General features: G+C 47.1%; 1 protein-coding gene across 6 annotated transcripts in view; it reads left to right on the top strand.

Moving 5' to 3' along the window:
- Nucleotides 1-966: 966 nt before the first annotated feature.
- Nucleotides 967-20780, top strand: part of CELSR1 (cadherin EGF LAG seven-pass G-type receptor 1) — a 167427-nt gene continuing 147613 nt past the window's right edge. For 4 of the 6 annotated variants that reach the window (XM_068995367.1, XM_068995358.1, XM_068995352.1 and 1 more), the window contains exon 1: nucleotides 1378-4153. In XM_068995367.1, the coding sequence (XP_068851468.1) occupies nucleotides 1471-4153 (2683 nt within the window). In that variant the 5' untranslated portion in view covers nucleotides 1378-1470. Of the gene's footprint in view, nucleotides 4154-20780 lie in introns of all 6 variants that reach the window. The other 2 variants (XM_068995343.1, XM_068995382.1) reach the window with 2 other exon arrangements.

Here is a 20780-nt window from a genome sequence, read left to right as displayed (position 1 = left end):
CAGATCCTGCCGGCTGCTTTGCGTGGTTCAGAGCAAGGCGTGAGCACTGGGATACCGGCAGCCCCCCCTTGGGCCCCCACACGATGCTCATTTTGCCCTGGAAAGTAGTTTCACTTTATTTTTTCCCCCGACATAGCGAGAACTTAATAAAATGAATTTAAATGAATTTCGGTTTAACTTTGTTCTGGATGACGGGTCTGAGACGACAGGTGGCTGCGGCGTGGGGAAGCGGCCGAGCGTCGCCGCCCGCGGAGCGCCGTCCGCGCGGGGCAGTGGAGCAGCCGCAGCGGGACCTGCTCCGGGCCCGCACGGCCCCGCCAGGGAGGGCAGATCCCCCGGCCGCCGAGAGGCGCCGGGCGGCGGAGCGGGAGCCCCGCGGGGCCGAAGTCGGCCCGGCCCCCGCCGCCGCCGCCCGGGAGGGGCCGGGCGGGGCCGGCAGGAAACCCCGCCCCGGGCAGCGCCCGCCGCGCTCCGCGCAGCCTGCGCTGCTCAGCGGAGCCGAGCCGAGCCGGGAGGCTGGAGCGGGACGGGACGGGACGGGAAGGGACGGGACGGACGAGGCGCGGCGGCTCTGCCGTGTCGCGCAGCCACGCGGGACCGCGCCGCCCGTGGGCCGGCCCCGCCGCGGGGGCGACCTCGGTATTTGATTTTCTTTTCTTCTTTTTGGCGAAGGAGAGGAGCAGCAGGTTTATGCTAATCGCCCTCTGGGGAGCGGCGGCGGGAGGAGGAGGAGAGGAGCCATTTTGAACTCACTTCAAAGTTTAAGGTGGAAAAGTTGGAGCTCTCCAGCCCGCTGCCCGCGGACCGGGACGGGGCGCGGGGCCCGGGGCCGGCGGTGCCCAGGAGGCGAGGGCGGTGGGGAGGGCGGGCCGGCGGCTGATGGATGCGGGCGGGCGGGCAGCCCGGCGGGTGGATGGATTGTGCAGCAGCCCGCTGCCCGGCCCCGCTGCCCGCTGAGCTCCGGAGATGCCGCGGCTGCTGTCCGCCGCCGCCTGCGTGTCCTGGGCCGCGCTGCTCTGTGCCCTGGCGTCGGCCGGCGGCAGGGACCCGCGGCCGCACCGCGCCGCCCCTCTCCTCCACCTGCCCGCGGGGGCCGCGGGGCGCCCCGCCGCTGCCGAGCCGCCGGCGCTGCCGCCCGCCGGGCGCCTGAGGGCTGCGGAGACCGCACCGCGCCGCGCTCCGCCCGCCGAGCCCCGCGGGCCCCGTGGCGGCGGCCCCTGCCCCCGGCGCGCCCGGCACCGGGCGGCCGCCGAGCCCCGCGGAGCCGCCGCCGGCTGCGCCCCGCTGCCGGGCAAGGAGGGCGGCGGGCGGCGGGGAGCGCGGCGGGCACGGAGCCTCAACAGCCCCCCGCAGTTCCAGCTGCCTAGCTACCAGGTCTCCATCCCCGAGAACGAACCGGCCGGCACCGCGGTCATCGTGCTCCGGGCCCAGGACCCCGACGAGGGTGAAGCCGGCCGGCTAGCGTACTCCATGGAGGCGCTCTTTGACGAGCGCTCCAACGACTACTTCACCATCGACGCCGAGACGGGCAGCGTGGTCACTGCCCGCAGCCTTGACCGGGAGACGAAGGACACCCACGTGCTGAAGGTTACCGCCTCCGACCATGGCTCCCCACGCCGCCGCTCAGCCACCACCTATCTGACAGTGACTGTGAGTGACACCAACGACCATGAGCCAGTGTTTGAGCAGCCCGAGTACCGGGAGAGCATCCGGGAGAACCTGGAGGTGGGTTACGAGGTGCTGACCATCCGTGCCACCGATGGTGATGCCCCAGCCAATGCCAACATGCTTTACCGCCTGCTGGAGCCAGGAGCTGGTGACGGAGTCTTTGAGATTGACCCGCGTTCCGGGGTTGTGAGGACCCAAGCCTCAGTGGACCGCGAGGAGGTCTCTGAATACCACCTGGTGGTGGAAGCCAATGACCAGGGCAAGGATCCGGGACCACGCAGTGCCACAGCTATGGTGCACATCACTGTAGAGGATGAGAATGACAACTACCCTCAGTTCAGTGAGAAGCGCTACCTGGTCCAGGTGCCAGAGGATGCCCCAGTGAACAGCCAGATACTGCAGGTACAGGCCACAGATCGGGACCGGGGCAGCAATGCCCAGGTGCACTACAGCATTGTGAGTGGCAACCTGAAAGGCCAGTTCTACATTCACTCTTTCTCTGGTGCCATTGACCTGATCAACCCTCTGGATTACGAGACTATTCGGGAGTACACGCTCCGGATCAAAGCCCAGGATGGGGGCAGACCTCCTTTGATCAACTCCAGCGGTATGGTGTCAGTGCAGGTTGTGGACGTGAATGACAATGCCCCCATCTTTGTGAGCACTCCCTTCCAGGCCACAGTGCTGGAGAATGTTCCTCTGGGCTACTCAGTGCTGCACATCCAGGCTGTGGATGCTGACTCTGGAGAGAATGCCCGCCTGGAGTACAAACTCATAGAGATGGCACCATCCACTGGAGGTGCCCCTGCAGCAGGTGACTCTGGGTTCCCTTTTCAAATCAACAACAGCACAGGGTGGATCACTGTGGCTGCAGAGCTGGACCGAGAGACTGTGGAAAACTATCACTTTGGGGTGGAGGCCAGGGACCACGGTGTGCCAGTCATGACCTCCTCAGCCAGCGTGTCCATCACTGTCCTGGACGTGAACGACAACAACCCCACCTTCACAGAGAAGGTGTATCACCTCAGACTGAATGAGGATGCAGCTGTGGGCAGCAGTGTCCTGACCCTGACAGCAGTGGACAGGGACGTTAACAGTGTTGTGACTTACCAGATTACCAGTGGCAACACCAGGAACCGTTTTGCCATCACCAGCCAGAGTGGAGGAGGGCTGATCACACTGGCCTTGCCCCTGGATTACAAGCAAGAAAGGCAGTATGTGCTCACAGTCACTGCCTCTGATGGCACTCGCTTTGACACCGTCCAGGTCTTCATCAATGTCACAGATGCCAATACACACCGCCCAGTCTTCCAGAGCTCCCACTACACAGTGAGTGTCAGCGAGGACAAGCCTATTGGCACCTCTATTGTCACCATCAGTGCCACTGATGAAGACACGGGGGAGAATGCAAGAATCACTTATATTTTGGATGATAATATCCCCCAGTTCCGCATTGACCCTGACACAGGCACCATCACCACCCTGATGGAGCTGGACTATGAGGACCAGGCCTCCTACACGTTGGCCATTACAGCCCATGACAATGGTATCCCCCAGAAATCGGACACCACATACGTTGAGATCCTCATCCTGGATGCCAATGACAATGCACCCCGCTTCCTGCGCGACCGCTACCAGGGCTCGGTTTTTGAGGATGTGCCACTCTCCACCAGTGTCCTGCAGCTGTCTGCCACTGATCGTGACTCAGGCCTCAATGGCCGTCTCCTCTACACATTCCAAGGTGGTGACGATGGGGATGGAGACTTCTACATCGAACCCACTTCTGGGGTGATACGCACACTGCGCAAGCTGGACCGCGAGAACGTGGCTGTCTACAGCCTGCGGGCCTTTGCTGTGGACAGGGGCAGCCCACCACTGAAAGCCTCTGTGGACATCCAGGTGACTGTGCTGGACATTAACGACAACCCCCCTGTCTTTGAGAAGGATGAATTTGATATCTTTGTGGAGGAGAACAGCCCTGTGGGCTCTATTGTGGCACGGATCAGTGCAGCTGATCCTGACGAGGGGACCAATGCACAGATCATGTACCAGATTGTAGAGGGGAACATCCCCGAGGTCTTCCAACTAGACTTGCTCAATGGAGACCTCACAGCCCTAATGGACCTGGATTATGAGAGCCGGACGGAGTATGTCATTGTGGTGCAGGCCACTTCAGCCCCTCTTGTGAGCCGAGCAACTGTGCACATCCGCCTCCTGGACCAGAATGATAACCCACCCGTGCTGCAGGACTTCCAGATCCTCTTCAATAACTATGTGACCAACAAGTCCAACAGCTTTCCCTCTGGAGTGATTGGCAAGATCCCAGCTCATGATCCCGATGTGTCTGACAGCCTGGCCTACACTTTTGTCCAAGGCAATGAATTAAACTTGCTCCTTTTGGACTCTGCCACTGGAGAACTCAAACTCAGTCGTGATCTGGACAACAACAGACCCCTGGAAGCCCTTATGAAAGTGTCAGTCTCAGGTAAGTAAGCGTTTGAATGTGTGATTCTGCTTGTCAGACCAGTACAGGAGCATGGGCAGAAATAACACACTTGCACTTTAGAGTGTAGCTTTTGGTTTCCTGAAGCAGCAATTTATCTGTGAAATTTTTGGAGAGGAACCACAAAAATGTATCAAGCCTATGTGCTGTAGATTGAAGTGGTGCTTTGAAGTTATTTAGTAAACGGGGATCACAAGGATAAATAAACATGAGTGTGCATGGAAGGGTGCTTACTCCCTCAGCTGAGGTGGTACCATGGCAGGAGCTTTTCTGATGTGGTTCCCTAAAGGTAGTAAATGATGTAACTTGCAAAGATGTAGGGAATGCATGTGTATCTGTAATGCTTCCTCCCTCTTTTTTTCTGTCTCCCCTCCTTCTTTTTTTCTCTAAAAAACAAAGTTGAGATATGGTGTCTCGCTTTTTCAGCAACAAAACATGTTTACTCCCTTCTGTGTACCTAGAGCTTTGGCTGGCAGTTCCTTAGACCTCAGGCCAGAGCTGGTGTAGCCGAGGTGGAAGTGCTGCTGGTGGAGCTGTGCTGGTTTGCATTGCTGGCCTGCACTTCTGTGGGAAATGGCAGCTCTGAAAGCAATGAGTTATGGCCGTGTGATAGCTGTGTAACGTGGCCAGTGGCACTGGACCTGCTTTAGTGGCACTAGGGGCAGATACTGGCCAAATGCAGCCCCCAAATCAGGGCTGTTGCCGGGAGGGAGAGAAAGGGAGAGGGAGAGATACTGTGCCATTAACTTCATTGAGAACTTGTGTGTGTGTGTGTGTGTGTGTGTGTGTGTGTGAAGACTGTTCAGTATTGTCCAATATGTACTTTTATTTGAGCACATACACGCTCTTAGGATATTATTCTTTTTCTGCTCAGTTGCTTGTTTATCATGGAATTACTTTTTATGCCTCTAATTGTGGCATCAATCATGCACTGAGTAATTTCCTCTGCAGGTGCCACTCTATAAAGTTTACTGTGGACCTGATCCCATAATTCTGTTGACTTTCAAAGGTTTAGCCAGATGCTTTCCTTGCTGCCTCTCTCTGCAAGATAAAACTAAGATTTGTGTTATCTTTGTAAAAAAGAAAAAAGTTCAAAGTAGTAGGTATGTAAAATCACACTTGGAGAGATTATTAGAAAAATAATAATCAAACTGTGGCATAATCCCAGCAGTGATTGTTTTGCTGTAGAAGTGTCCACAGTGTGCAGCAAGGCGTCGGAAGAACGAGCCACACTCTCCCTTCTGTTTGCAGGCTTGAGTTTCTTTTTGCTTCAGAAAAATGAAAGTGATATTAACTGAGCTGACTGATTTTGCTTCAGTGTGTCTCCTGAAAAGCCACTCCTGGTTCTTCCAAAATGCTGGGGGGCAGCTTATATGGTAAGGTAAATGCTGTTTCCATGTCCTGTGAGGACTTGCAGGAAAAACAGACAGTAGGCTTGTGGCCTTAAAGAAAAACATTTGGATTAAGGTGCAGTTGATTGCATGGTCACTGTCTGTTTGAACCAGTAGCTCTTTATCTGGTAGCAGAAGATAAGAACTCATCTTGAAGCACAAAGCTTGGAAAAGTTGTTAGACTAGGTGAAGAATGTGTTTCAGAAAAATAGCTGACATGAACGATTCCTTTCTCAGTATAACGATTTACACAGTTTAAGTGGGTGAAGTCCAGGTAGGAGTGAAGACCTGTTTTCTTATGCGGGAGATTTATTATTCCAGCATCATTTTCATGTTTTGTGAAAGTGTGAACTTTGAAACTGTGCTGTGATGTTCATCAAAATGGACTGTCTGCTGCATGTCTTGAGATACTTGAAAGGTTAAAGTTTTTTATGGCTAGGATTTTAAGATAATTTTAACAAACACTGAACTACATTTGACATTTATTTGGAGAAGTTCCTCTGTGTGGAAATTGGAAGGGCAGTTTGTCATTGGGTGATTAGTCCATGATAGTCTCACCTGCTTGGTTTTTCTGATTTATCTGATGCAATTCAGAAAAGAAAAGAGACAGAGAAGAAGCTCAGACAGAAGTACTCCACAGGGTTATCTCTACGTGTTGCAAAACACCTGCAAATCATCTGCTAAAATGATCTGCCAGTTAGCTGAAAAAAAAATCTGTCTATGGAGTAGCCATTAACCTCTCAACCCAGACATACACAAAGTCCTCAGCTACTCACAGCTGCTCTTAGGTCAGGGAAGGACTAGAACTCTTGATGAACTTGGGGAATTTGATCTCTATATGAGTCGGAAATAACAGTGGTGCTATAAAAATCTTCCTTCTATCTAGAGATGTGTTGTGCTGCAGAGGCATGTGAGGGTGTGCAGTGCTAATGAGGAGCCTTGCTACTCCACTGAGTTACTTTGAGACACTGATACGTGGCTAAACCCAGCACTCTTTCCTTTGACTTGGGGATTATTCAAATAAGCACAGTAATTTTGGCCTTCTTCTTATAAACAAAATTTAAGAATCATGAAGACCAAGCAAATGGAGCTAATAGGCTTCATAAAGCTGTCAGAAGTTTCATGTCAGCATTGTCAGAAGCTCTGTGGGGTGGTGAGCAGCTGGGGCAGGCTCGGGGCGTGCGTGGCTCTGCCCTTGCCTGCGTGCTGTGGTACCCGTGGGGTACCTGTGGGCTGTGCCCCCACAGCCAGTCAGGAACCAACCGAGGTGAAGGAGGGAGGAGTGTGGGTGGTGTGGATATTAGCATTTTGCTTTGGATTGGGAAGGAGCTTTTGAAGTCTGTGTCTTTTGAAGTGAATCTCTCTTCAGGGGTGCCCCTGTGCCTGTTGTACAGAGCCGTCTGAGTGAACAAACCGGACCCCTTTTTCATGCAACTGTTCCAGAAGTGCTCCAGGGTTCCCTTAAAAAGGCACATTCTCCTCTTTCTAGTGTACCTTCAAGGCTTTCCTACAGAAAGGCACAGCTTTGGCTTTATATTCCCATGACTGCACATTGTGTCGTTGTTTTAGCAAATGGGGTGAAATCTGGACTCTGCTGAAACCCTGCCCCTGCTTTCCAGGAGGGGCAGGATTTTACTCTGGCCTTCTAAAACAGGTGGTCAAGAGTCGATCAGTCTGTAATTATTGTTACTAATAAATATGTGGCTTAAATTGACAGGATGTTTAAATATGATTATTTTTTGTCTACAGTGATGTTCATGATAATGTTAAATTGGGATTTATTTGGTCAAAAAATGGGTTAAACATTGCTGAAGTCACATTGCATTTGCTTGTGTTAGACATTTTATCACCGTTCCTGCTGGGGTGGCAGGGGGAAGGCTGGTTATGAGCATTAGCTTTGCACAAATGTTACACAAGTTTGCCTGGGTATCACATTGCAGACACTGCTGGCACCTGCTTGGCTGTGTTGCCACAAGTAGTCCCACTTATCATTAACGACAGCTCGGTGGGGTACAATAGATGTGTGTGCAAACTCCTCTGGGAACCCAGCCTAAATCAGCAGTGCAGACAAAACCCAGAGTGGCTGGATGCTACAGCTTTTGAGTGGTCCAGATAAATGTAAAATATCATTATGCAACCTACAATATACAATTCTGGGAAGGTGTTGCACCTTGGGCACTAAGGGATAGACACCCAAGCATTTTTGAGGACTGTGCAAGCTCAAGTATTGTCTTTTACATTTCTTTAGCTTTAAATACCCAGTGGCATTCAGTGAGGTTATTGACTATCGGCAAATAGAAATTAACATAGCGCTTGTCTGTGTCACAATCAACTTTGGGAATTTTTACTCAGAGCTTAGTAAAGGATCTTCATTATTATTGTAATTTAAAAGTCATTATGCTAATGATCCTGAATCTCCAGGTCTGTGCCTTCTCCATACAAATACAGATGATGCAAAACTTTGGTGCAGCCCTTCTGAGATAGGTGAGGCTGCAGCTGTGCCTGAGATACAAAGCATTGGGGGTTACTTGTGTGAGGCAAGATTTGAGATTAAAGGGAGAAAGGAAATTCTAGCGAAAAGGTATCCTTGTAATTAAGGGCCTTGTGAGCTTTGGAGACAGGTCTGTAGGGCAGCTGCTTCTGGCTGCCAGCAAGGACTTGCTTCCAGGGACAGCGAGAGGCACTTAGCACCCAAACTGGCCTCCGTAGCCTCCCTCCCAGGGAAACATTCCTGCAGGCAGCTGTTGTAAGGATCCCTGTGAGTTATACAGTTAGGAGATGATGGAAATGGATGGGTGGAGAAGTGGAGAGTCCTCCACTTGGAGCAGGAGAGGTGTTTGAGCCTGTTGTGTGGCTGCAGGGCTTTTGCACGCTGGCGTCCTAGGGGCCTTGGGCTCTTGCACTTCCCTCATGCATCCCACCATAGAGAGAGAGGGGAGGAGGCAATGATAGGAGACCCATTTAGAAAGATGGCCTGATACCACAAGCTGAAGGATTCATTGTGCAGTTCGGTGGGGCTGAAGTGAAGGATGACTAATAGCTAGTAGTGGTGAACATTTACATTTATTTTCCTAAAATAGCAAATCAGAAATAGTGACCATCAGTTAAAGTTAGGGTAGTTCCTGGATCTGCTGGGGCTACCTGTATCCTTTATTGTATCCATATAGGTTCTATATTCTAATTCATGCTACAGCAAGATGCATTTTAGATGTGTGTCCTTCCAGCTGGCTGGAATGTGACTTTCCCTTTTCAGCTGTATGATCTGTTCCAGCTGATGAAAACCTGGCTGCCTTGTTGCTTCCCCACAGGCTTCTTTCCACTTCATGCCTGGATTTCATAGGAGTGGTGTATTTTTGTTTCAAAAGACAGGAAAACATATATGGCAATTAGGGAAAAATATTTAGTGGAGGTGTGACTGACAAAGTAACATTTTACTGAGATAAAATGTATCTTCTCTCTGTCAATAAATAAAATGTTGATACTTTTCTCAGCAATTTCTGGGAAAGAGAGAAGCTAAGGTAAAAAAAAGAAAGTATAAGAAGAATGACAATGGAGATATGACAGGGAGAAAGATCTAATAGGCTTTACTTGATAAGTCTCATGGGAAAGAAATTAATTGTAGAGAAGTATGATGGTGGGATTACCTTGAAAACTTTTTTCCTCTCATTTTCAAAGTATTTGCAAATGACGAGATAGTTGTAATAAGCATTTTTAAAAATTGGATTAGTAATTGGCTTATATTTTTGGATTGCTTTTTAAGCTTCAGGGTATATTAAAGAATTGGTTTCCTTGGTGTATTCTCTTGTGATTTGCTTCCCTCTCAGAAGTCACTGAAGTATTCTTACTTCTGACCTGTGCTTATGGGTTCCGAAGAATCCTCTCTTGTTCTGTTTTTGTGGTCATGCATTTCAGAATTGTTTTAGGCTGGGATTGCGGAACGTGCTGCAAACTGCCAAATGCAGAATAAACATTGAATTGTTGTCCAAGTCATGGCAAAATGACCCTTTGTTTAGAATACAGGAACAGTTTTCTAAGTTTTGATGTTGGCATGATAGTAAACCTACGGTGGACGTGGTGGTGGGGAAAGTAGATGATGTGAAGCAGTGGGATTTTATACTTCATTATCTCCAACATCCCAAGTGTTACCTGAGGAAGCATTTGGCTGCTGATAAAGCCTATCATTTTACATCTGCTCATTGAATGGTCCATTTTCCCTCAGTGTATATGCTTAATACCTTGGAACTCCTGTCCATTGTTGTCTCCCGTCTTGGAACTAAATGAATTTTCTCAGACATCCCATGACTGAGGAATATAATGTGAGGTTTCAGAATGTAACATTAGGTGAAGGTAGGTTGTGTGCTCACTGCTCTTCTGTAGGATGATTGAGAGACCCTTAGCAGACATTTGGTTAGGAACCCAGACATCCTCACATTTCAACCAGTCTGGTCAGAGCATCTTGATCGGAATATCCATGTATCTCCCAGCATCTTCACAGAGGGTTTGGAATGACTCACTCGTGATCTGCCTCCTCCTCAGAGTGTGCAGCAGGTCTGTCAGACACCCCTGCGGCTGACAGGTTGTCTCCAGTCTTTAGGCTGGCTAGGTGCTCAGAGTTTATGGGTCCAGGGGCATGTGAGAGCATGCCACACCTATGATGGTGGTTCCAGTTCAGCCAGATGTGTAGCTGCTGCATACATTGGCATAGCTGAGCTCATGTTCATCTGGTTATTTTGGGTAGAGACAGCAATTGTTGGGCACAGGTTTGACTTGCAATGTCACCGGGCCCCTCAATTCCCATGTAGGTCAGGTGAGACTGATATGAAGAGCCTGGGAATATGACCACTCTGAAATTTGGAGCAGGAAACAAGTAAATGTGAAGCAGAAACCTCTTTAGACCTCTGTGCAAGTACCTTTTCAATATTTAGCAGTGTAGGCAACTCTAGCAGTAATGCTCATGCATGGAGGATGAGTAAGGGAAGGATCAAATGTCAAGACACAAGATCTGCACTCTCCATTCCTTCACCCTCTCTTTCGTAAGCCCTCAGGTCTCTGAGAGTCATTGGTGAGGACAAGCTCTCTATGTTTGAGTACTTGAGATAACAACACAGCTTACCTGCTTACCTCAGTATTGCCTAAGTTACAGGGTTTGGGCAGCTATCTCTCTTGGCTTCCTTTGGCCTACTGACTTGCATTTCCAGAAATATCTATGGAAAGTATTTAGGAAATGTAGGAGGGTTAAAAGAGCTGAAGATACTCAGATCAGATCTAATGACAGTCTTTGGCAATCTTCCATGTTACAGTTTTTCTGTCCTGGTTTCTGTGGGAATTATGATGTTTTTAGGTAATATAGTACTTCCAACTACTCTGACATCTACTTTGCCATTTAAGAAACAAGCATGGTGGTACTGTCTTTTCTGAATGATAGGCTTTTTTTGTTGTCTGCTCCTTTTTTAAGACTCCTTGGACAAAAGATTGCATAAATCAAAGTACAGAACAAGTTGATGAGGGACTCAGTTCTTCAAAGATTTGTTCACAGTGGTTGTCCACTTGAAACAAAGAACATCTGAGACCTAATTAAATTCAGTTTTGCCACTTTGTATTTCTGTGACAAGTGACAGTATTATTATTCCCCCCCAGGGGAGCTCTTTGTCCAGTGCTGAAAAACACTGAATTAGCTATAGAAGTAACACAAGTTTCCAAAAGGGGCAGGATGTATTCTTTATGGAAAATTTTGAAATCTGTTGGGACTTGCCTAAGGCCTTTTTTTAAAAATTTGTAAGATTTTGCTTGAGAATGAAATTCCATGTGTTGATCTTGTTGGATTGAAAACAGCATTATCAAAGCTACAGCTTGGCTTTTATGGTCAGATTTCTATCTGGTAGCATGATCATCTTCAAATGCAGGTTGCAGTCATGACTGGTTGATAAGCAGGAGGGCTGTTGATTGGAAATGTCCGTCTCACTCCACTGATGAAAGAGGGAACACAAATGACTGACTTGGGATGATTGCCTTGTTAGGTGGCTAAAGTTCAGTGGGATGAACCCACCCTGAATGTGTGTGCCAGAACGGAAGGGTTTGTTTTCTTTTGGAGCGATGATTGTACTTATTTCTGTTACAGCAGACTACCTGTAGCAACAGGCTTAGCAGACTAGATAGAAAAGATGGGGGAGGGTGTAATTTGCAAAGAGGAAAATGTTTTGCTATGAATAATGTTAGGATATATTTTAAATAGTGTCAAGCGTTTGAGTGGATGAAGGGGGAAAGTAAGCTTTTATGGGGATTTGGCATTCAACAAAGAAAGAAAATTTTAAAATACTTCAGAAAGATGATCTTCACACTTGAAAAAAAGCGCTTGAACAGAAAAGTAGGATTTGCTGGACAGAAAGGAAAACTGTTGGACTTTGTTTCAACAAGTCATTAATGCTGCTAAGCTGTAACCACCTTCATATTTATTCCAATGTTTACACTTGCCAAGCACAAAAAAAGCAAATAAATGGAGTCGTAAACCTGTAATAAGTCCTCAAGGGATCACATAATACACATAGACATGTTATGTTTATCACATACAAAGGAAAGTAATCTGTTTTCAACACCAGTGCCTGACACACGATAGATGCTACATTCCATCAAGTCTCCAGCACTTTTGGAAATGACTCATATGGTCAAAATATTTCAGTGCTAAATATTTCAGGACGCAAAAGAAGAATCCATCATTAACATGTCAACATGGCGTCTCCTGCCTGCCGTGGAGTCTGTGGGCTAGGCCCAATTTCAGGAAGAAGCAAAAGGTTCTGGACCCCACCAAAAGGGGCAAAGCAAGGACTGTGTTACCAAATTTGAGTTTCCAAGATGTGATGGCCAGCACCTAGCAGTCTGTCTTTGCCTGTTAAATCTCAAGGGGCTGTTACGTTTGGAAACTAATGTGCTCAAGGTGGATCTCTGTAGCTGCCATGCCGCCAGAGCGTACATCATGGGCACAAAGATCTGCTGGATTGGTTGGGTTTGCTCTTTTCTTTCACTAGCTGCTGATCAGACTCCTTGATCCTATTCAACACTGATGTTAGCAAGTCATTGAGCTTATTGCATTGAATTCCTGTCATAGCACTTTTGAACTTCCCAGGAACCAGCCCAGCCCCTCCTTTATTTGTGTGCTTGCAGTGGTGTTCTTGCTGGCTCTGTTTCTAAAGGAGACCCTTGAACATCTGAGCTGTGATTTTTATTTTTAAAATGCTTTGGCTGTGTGCATTTAGTTTAAACCCTGTAAAAGCTGTCCCACACCAGCTCATTGCTTGTTTTAGCAGCCTCCAGACACTGCAGGCACCGCTCAGCATGACTAGGGAGAGGTGTTTGGCACCTTTCATGCCTTAGGTCTAGTAGAGGACTTGGATCTAACCAGCAAGTGCTACAGCACCTCACTTGTAGATGCCTGTTCCCTGCAGCCATATTCTGTTTTAGGCAGTTAAGTGTCCTATAAAGTGGGAATACTTGAAATACCATCCCACTACAGCTTGGGCACTTCACTCAGCATAGCGATCAAGACACTCAGAAAGGGCAGAGATGGGCTGGGGTCCAGCCCTTGATCTAAGAGCTCTCACTGTGCTATACATAAGGAGGAGCTGAATAAGGTTCAGAAGCTGTTGTGGGACTCCCATTTCCCATCTCTTTGGTAAGTGCCATAAGCCACAGGATCACGCTCACTCTTGGAGAGGGCAGGAGAGGAAGCTTTCTGGCTCATGTACATGTGCACCTCTGCTTCAGCAGCAGTGTGGGCAGTCTGGCTTTGACCCTCAGCTGCTGGATGCTGTTTAGGCCATAACAAAAGTGGGGTCATGAACCATTCAGGCCTTGCTGGGACTAGGTCACTTCTGGTTGTAGCCAGGAACTCAATTCTTCTCGCCTGGGAACTCAAAGGTAAAATAAACAAGAACCCTGGGAATTTCCATGGAGTACTTTCCTGTTGACCAGAGATGATTTGTTTGCCTTCTGGCTTTAACTATTTGTAAATGTATTCTGATTTTATGTGGAGCAGCCCCCAGATGGGCTAAAGGGTCAGTTATGTAAGAATTAATGGGCTCAGACTTAAATTATGCTGCTAAATGTTCAGAGTCCAACCCATCTTCACCTACTGTTTAATCCTCTTTCTCACTGCAGCTTGCTATGATGATAGACTTGCTAGTAATTGTCGACGTGTTGCTGCTCGTCGCTTGGATGGGGTGGCTTTTCCCGCAGTGTGCTCGCTGATGCTGTAGACAGCCAATGCTGCCCTACACATGTGGTAAAGGTCTCTTGGCAGCAATGCCTGGGTTGAACTATCCCGTTGGCTGACTCAGTTTCCCTTCTCACGGGGTGTATTTCTGATGTTGGTCTCCTTTTACTGACACAGTGTAATTTAGCGATGTGTGCTCTGCGTGATGAGCTTTCCATCTGGCAGATAATTGCCTGCTAGTTTAAATCCCATCTTAACTTCAGTTTCTGGAGATCATGAACCTGCTGGTGCCTTCTGGTTAGTTTTGCAGGGTGTTTGCAAAAGGATTTGTTACAAGTTAAAGTGATGTGGGTAAATTTCTCTGAGTTTTTTTGATTGATAAGTAAGACAGATTAACTTCTAGGTCCTGCTTACTAAGCTACCTGACATGATTATGCATTGAGTTTGGCAGTCTGATGCCGCCTGGGTTTGTAGACCAAGCTGCTGACAGCAGGCACTGGTTGTTTGCACTGGTTATGCAGAGTGGGAACCCTGGGTATACTCTGGGACCTGGTAGATGCTGAAAGCTTGTTACACAATACATGCTGGTGTTGTTCTTTCCTTCTTCCTTATTTTCTTCTCCTTTCTCCCTTTGCACTCATTGGATCTGTTTGCCCTATTCTGTTGTGCAGCAAGGTGCTGCATCTCTGGAGTTTGCTTGCTACAAGTTTGTACAGGGCCGTGCACAGCAGAGACCTCACTGGGCTGCTTTTGTAATACCTGCTGTAAATAATGAGGAGAACCAGCAGGCATCGACTGAGTGACTGCCCTGTGAGACAGCAGACAGTGCTGGGGACGTCCTGGGCCCGGCCCATGGTGTCTGTGGCAGGCGCCAGGAGCTGGTGGGTAGCTGCCCACCACGCACGGGGCTTGCTGATGGTGTGGCAGCCTCCTTTCTTACTGCCTTCCCTCTTGCATTTGGGGAGGTAGGGCAGATTTCTCATCCATCCCATACCCTCTTCTGGCCACTGTGCTCTCACGTGCTATTAGGAGGGTTTGTTGGTGCACAGTGAGGGGCAGGGTCCATCCCTTGCAGGGCTGCCCTGTGAGGTGTGCCTGGTGAACCAGTGCATTGCCCATGCAGCCCTTGCACTTCCACTGGCAGTTCTGGGGTTGAGACTTCAGTGGTTATGGCTGCTGGTTGCAGCTTCCAGAAGTTTTGCAGGCACAACCCTTTGCCCCTCTCCTTGTGCAGAGCCCAGGGAGCCACAGTATAAGGTGACAGTCCCACAGAGGTCACCAGCACAAGCAGACATTGGATGTCTGTGTCTAGCTCCAAGTTGCAGGGCATGCTGCACACTGAGTGTCAATGTTTGTTGTCTTTGCAGTCTGTGGGAGCAACACCTGTGCCCGGAATTGGGAATTTGGCCCAGTCTGGGTCTTGATGTTGACTGTATTTTTTTCCTATCCCTTGTGAAAAGTTGCAGTTGCCTTTATTGACTAGTTCCTTTGCGCCTCAGCTACCCTATGGCTCAGCTAATAACAGTGTCTGGGACTTTATTCAGCTTTAAGAGGCTTTAAACTAAGAAATTCCTACTTACTACTAACAGCATTGATGGACGTGACTGATTAATGGCAATAAACTCAGGTGAGAACTGAGAGACAAGGACATTTTTTCTATTCTATGAAATGAACATGTTTGTTTTGTATGACTGAGTTTTACGAACTTTTGTATGATCTGCTTTTAAAATATGTCCTTTGCCAAGTGGTGGGGATTTCTTAAGCTGAGATGACTGATTCACTCCTTTATCTCAGCCAACCTGCATCAGACTGGGCTGAAGCTGAGATGCCGAGATGATCAGATAAAATTCTTCACACCACTACTGGCAGTTAAGCATCCATCCCTTTTTTTTCCCCTGGGGCAAGTCCTCCAGGAGAGTTTCTCCTGCTCTGAGGTTGTGTCGGTGACTCCCTGGGTTTTTGCTCTGAGTCTCTTTGATCAGTCTGTAGCTGTTAAAAGACTCCATTGCTCTTTTCAAGGCCTAAAGGGAAAGTAAGGTGACAACTTTGATGGCCAGTTTGAAAGCTTTCTCAGACTGGAAAGCATCCCGTGAGGCAAACTTTACTCACACTCTATGCATCCCATACTGGTCATATAGGATGGCTTAGTGCTGCATAAAATTTGGATATTGTGCATTTTCAGGCATTTCAATGAACTTATATAAGTGACTAATGATAAGAAAACCCTAATTAAATTTTGTTCTTGTGATGAAACTGATTTTTAGAGAAATCAGGCTGAGATTTCAGCAGTTGTGAAATTCACATTGTTGTTCTTTGCACTGTAGAGCCTTTGTGTTTACTGATGTAGTCATATTACACGACATTGCCTAATACCCAGCAAGGCGTATTCTTGGCTCATTCAGCAGGTAAGATTCCCTGAGGGTCACTGAATCTGTCCCTGCATTCAACAGAGAGCTCAGTCTGATGATTTCACAGCCATGTATTTGCATTTGCATTTCCAGTGCTTTTTTCTTTTTGCTATACTTTTCCCTTTTATTCTACCATGATTGTCAAAACTAAGGCTCTGACTATTTTGTGACCTCTGACAGCCCTTCCTGCATCCCAGTTGTGGCAGTCAGCAGGTAATTAGCTGGTGGTCTGTCCTGGAGACGGGTTTTTCACCGTTGAACCCCAGCTCCATCCTCATGATGCAGTGGGAGGGGCCCACGGGTGTAGACACCTTGCAGAGATGGTCAGGTCATGGCGTGGGGGATTGAACTCGCAGCTGAGAGCTGGTCCTCTAATAAATGAGAAGCTGATCCACTAGAACTTCAGGGTAAAATAATCCCTTTTGGAAAGCACAATAGATAATAATCCAACACTTAGAAAGGTGTTTCTGACCACTGTTTCTCTCCCGTATTAGACATCTTGATTAATTTATTTTCCATTTCTATTCTTAGGTATTTTGTAGCTCTTAATTTTCTCTATGATAATTTATTAGTCACAAAATCTCTTGGAACAGGTTAACTTCTATGTGATGGTATTTCAGCACCTCTTGGATTTCCTTTGGTTGGATCATGTGTTGCTGTTTGTTTGGAGGCAATGCTGCTGCTTCTCTGAAGAAAGCAATATATTGTTACTTGGGTGTGATATGCCAGGGTCACACTGCCCTCTCTTTGGAGATAGGCCCTCTGTCAATTTATATAGTACTTAAAGTGCTTATCAAATACAGGGATGGAAAATTACTCCGTTTTCTGAAATGACACTATTTGGGTGACTTAATTTTCTTGCCTGCCCACTATGTGTTTGAGTTGGTTCAGAAAGATGGAAGCATCAACCACATGAAAAAACGCAGTGTTGCATGGGGCTTCCACCACAGGGGCTTAGTAAGTGAGATGGGTTTATTATATAAAATGAAGTATTACATGCTGTTGAACAAGGCACTGCAAATATCTCACCTCTCTCCAATTCTGATTGTTCTTAGTCAAGAAAAGTTAATGTACACTGTAAAGAGGGCAAATTGGGGAATGGAGAATGCGTTTTACCAGAGGTATCATTTATGATAGAAGATTGCATCCTTCTTATTGCAAAATAAAAACCAAAGAGGACTACGATTGCTACCTACATCCCTGAAGTACGTGAGCAGGACAGTTGAAAGAAAAAAAATGTGTAAGTGAATGTAATAAATTTAGGTGGGATGTTAGAAGGCAGTTTGAAACCTTCAGGGCAACAAATTTCTGGGATAACTTCTCTGTGAAGAGATCCAAAGAAGTGTAGCTGGGTTTAAGATAAAGCTTGATAAATTGATAAACTTCCTAGTTGTAAGTAGTATTATGTATATACAACACATTTCCTTGAGAAACTTCCTTAAATAGAAAATTGAACTTGCTGGAGGAAAAATTATTTCCTGTTCTTTTTTTGCTGCAGAAATTAAACATACGTATTAATAAATTGTAAGAGCAGTTAGCCCTTTGAACTGCCTGAGCTTGTGTAATTTGCTGTGTGTTGGTAACAGCATTGCTATCTTCTCCTAAACTTGGTATCAAAAGAAGGTAAAGAATCCACAAGGTAATGTGGTTCAACATATACATGAATGGGGCTGGAAGTTATTCACAAATGTCACAGAATGCAAGTTGCAGCAAATCTGAATCAATCTTTCTTCTGGCTGTTACAGCCCTTTGCTTCCCATCACCCATATGACCTTGTGCTGGGCTGTTTCCATACACCAAGTTTCTAAAAAGCCAATCTGCCAGTAAAAAACCCAACAAAACAAGCTTCTGACTTAGCATGGAGAAACAGCTGAGTTCATCGAATGAGTAGAAAATAATGCAAGGGAGGATGAGAGTTGACAAAAAGCCAAACTAACAATAAAAAACAGGCAAAAAAGTTCTTACCTGATGTGAAGAAATAGTTCAATGGAGCATGAGTTCCAGTGCAGAGGAGGAGAGGAGCTGTGGTAGCCAGCCCTTCACTTAGCTTAGGGCTGCTGTGCATTTGCAACCAAAGCAAAACTAATTTTTGTAGGTTTTTTTTTTTAAGAAGGGTTTCTATTGCCTGTACTGGAGCAGTTCAGCACATGGCTGGACAGACACAGGGATGGTGTTAAAGAGGAGGCAGTAATTAGGTGGGTTTAGGCTCTGCCCTTGGCTTGGTGGTTTCTCTGCTGCTTTTTCTTGAAGGAGATATTATATAATTTTGCCCATGCTTACATTATGTCCCTCTGGAAGGTTGAAAGTTTCTAGAAAGTCCTTTTAAGTTATGAAGATGTTGTGCTGTCCCTCCCTCAGGCCTGTGTGACCACATGGACTCATATCAAGTGAAGGATTTGTTCCAGTGCTCTGTGTGCAGTACTCAGCACCTAATCTATGTAGGCAGGAGTGTCAGCACTCACCACTTTCTTCTATGGGTACAAAGCTCCCAGCTTTCATTTGTAGGAAGTTCTGCCACCTAGTAATTCTACAGCTTGGACACCACAGATTCTATCATACAAAATGCAGCTGCATTGTACTAACATCAAAACTTCAATAAACATGTTTAAAAACACCTGTCTTGAAAATGCACAAAGCACATGAAAAATAAATGGATGCAAAAATAAACGGATGCAAAAATAAACGGAATATATTTTCCCTGTAGATTGCTGCCTTTTAAAGTTTGTTAATTTAAAAGATTAACAAATTTCAGTTAAGAAAGGTAAAAAATTCTCTGATAATAAGAATTTTGCATTGAGAAAGTGTACATATTTATGAGCTCTGGCTCAGTCCTTTGAATTATCTAGGCCCTACTGTAACCGATAAGGGAATGCTGATAACCCTGTTAATATTTCAAGGACTCTTTGCAGCTATAGGGGAGCACTCGGTAACTATCACATTCCTTTGCACTGCAGGTTTTTTATTTGCTATCTTAATGGTATTATACGCATACAGGTTTTTTTCTAGCTCAGTTCACCTTGTCTTGCAGCAGCTCCTTGGCACACAGCCTCATGAACTCTCTAAGATGCTTTTTACAGCAGCTAGGCTCATTGCCTACTCTGGTGTGGCTGGGATTTGGATTGCAAATTCCTGATCCGAACAAAGAGGGGGAATAGAAAGGGCTGGTCTCTGGCCTCTCTCACACTTTAAGAAACTTTGCTGGCTTCAGAGGATTGTTCTGGTAACTCTGGTTACACTGAAAAAAAAAAAAAAAAAAAAAAAAAAAGCCTCTATCTTTGCAAAGATGGGTGCAGCTCTACCAGTTGTAGAGAGGTGCTTCTGGGGAGGCTGCTGGGATTTCAGGCTACCTTGAGTTTTGTCCACACTTGTTCTCTTTTCCCCCGTTGCTTTGTTTCCTCAGAACCATGGGGCTGGAAATCCATGGGTTTAGAAAAGGCAGAGAGTGGGAAAAAAATGGATGGAGACAAGTGGTGTATGCAGGATGTATCTGCATGTGTTCCTTCATTGGCTTGCTGGCTGCATGCAAGGGCCCTGCAATCTGAGAAGCATCTTCTTGTAATTGATTTCATGAGCCAGTATCAGCCGGGTAGGATTTGGCCTGTACTGGCTTGTGTTCCTTTAGGAGCAGAGGAGAGGAGTAAAACTAAACATGGTGACTCATGAGAGTCAGGCTCCTGCAATGGTTTGTGTGTGTAAAAATGCTCAGAGTTGGGAAATGGGCTGTCACGGTCGTTAAATCGTTATCTGCCTTTGGTTTGCCGCTCTTTGGAGCCATTGGAGACGGCCCATGATGTCCCTGTCAGCCACAGAGGGAAAAGTGACCGTGTGTGACTGACAGCTCTGGACAAGGACAGCCACATTACTGCAGGGCAACTGCTGAGACTAAACTTGTGTACTTGCACCTGGCGTTCCCTTTTTGCTGTCGCTATCATTGAAATTGACCAAAATCGCTCAAATCACTCATTTGTATGGAAACCTGTACGGAGGACTTGGCATAATAGGCAGTGCTGGGCTAAGCAGCCTGTAATTATTCAACGTTTTGGTTTTAAGTGTGGCAACCGCTTCCCTGAAGCCAGGCTAGTGCAGTGCAATGAGGAAAGGCACTGCTTTGCTGTCTCTTGAACTGTGTTTTGATTTGACACCATTCTCCCTTTTACTCTTCTATTGGGTACTTGTGTGTTAAAGATGTTCACCACATGCTGGGATCTCCACCTCTCTTGTGGCATAAAATCACCGGTCTTTGTCTTAATGGCCTGGGAGGAGCCAGGTGGAGGCAGGGAGAAGGTGGCCAGATGGACACCGGGATTACTCTGTCCCTCACCCTGGGGTTGATCAGAAGAAATCTAGTCAGGAATGCTTTTCTCCTTCATGAGAAAAAAACTTCCTGAAAAGGGGAACTGGAAGGCTGTGAAGCTCTGGGAGGAGAACCTTGTTTGATCTGCAGATGAGAGCTCTTGTGGGTGCAGCGCCAGCATGGTGGCCAGGAGCAGCCGTGGGAGCAGCCGGGATGGTGGCCGTGGGCGGGAAGGAGCCCCAGGGCTCCCTCACACCGATCTCTGCAGACAGGAACAGTCTCATGAAAGCGTGGTCTTGAATATAAGGTG

The sequence above is a fragment of the Aphelocoma coerulescens genome, chromosome 1A, assembly GCF_041296385.1.
Source record: "Aphelocoma coerulescens isolate FSJ_1873_10779 chromosome 1A, UR_Acoe_1.0, whole genome shotgun sequence".
Lineage (NCBI taxonomy): Eukaryota > Metazoa > Chordata > Aves > Passeriformes > Corvidae > Aphelocoma > Aphelocoma coerulescens.
The sequence above is the reverse complement of the archived record's forward strand: the minus strand, read 5'-3'. Positions and strand labels throughout refer to the sequence as shown.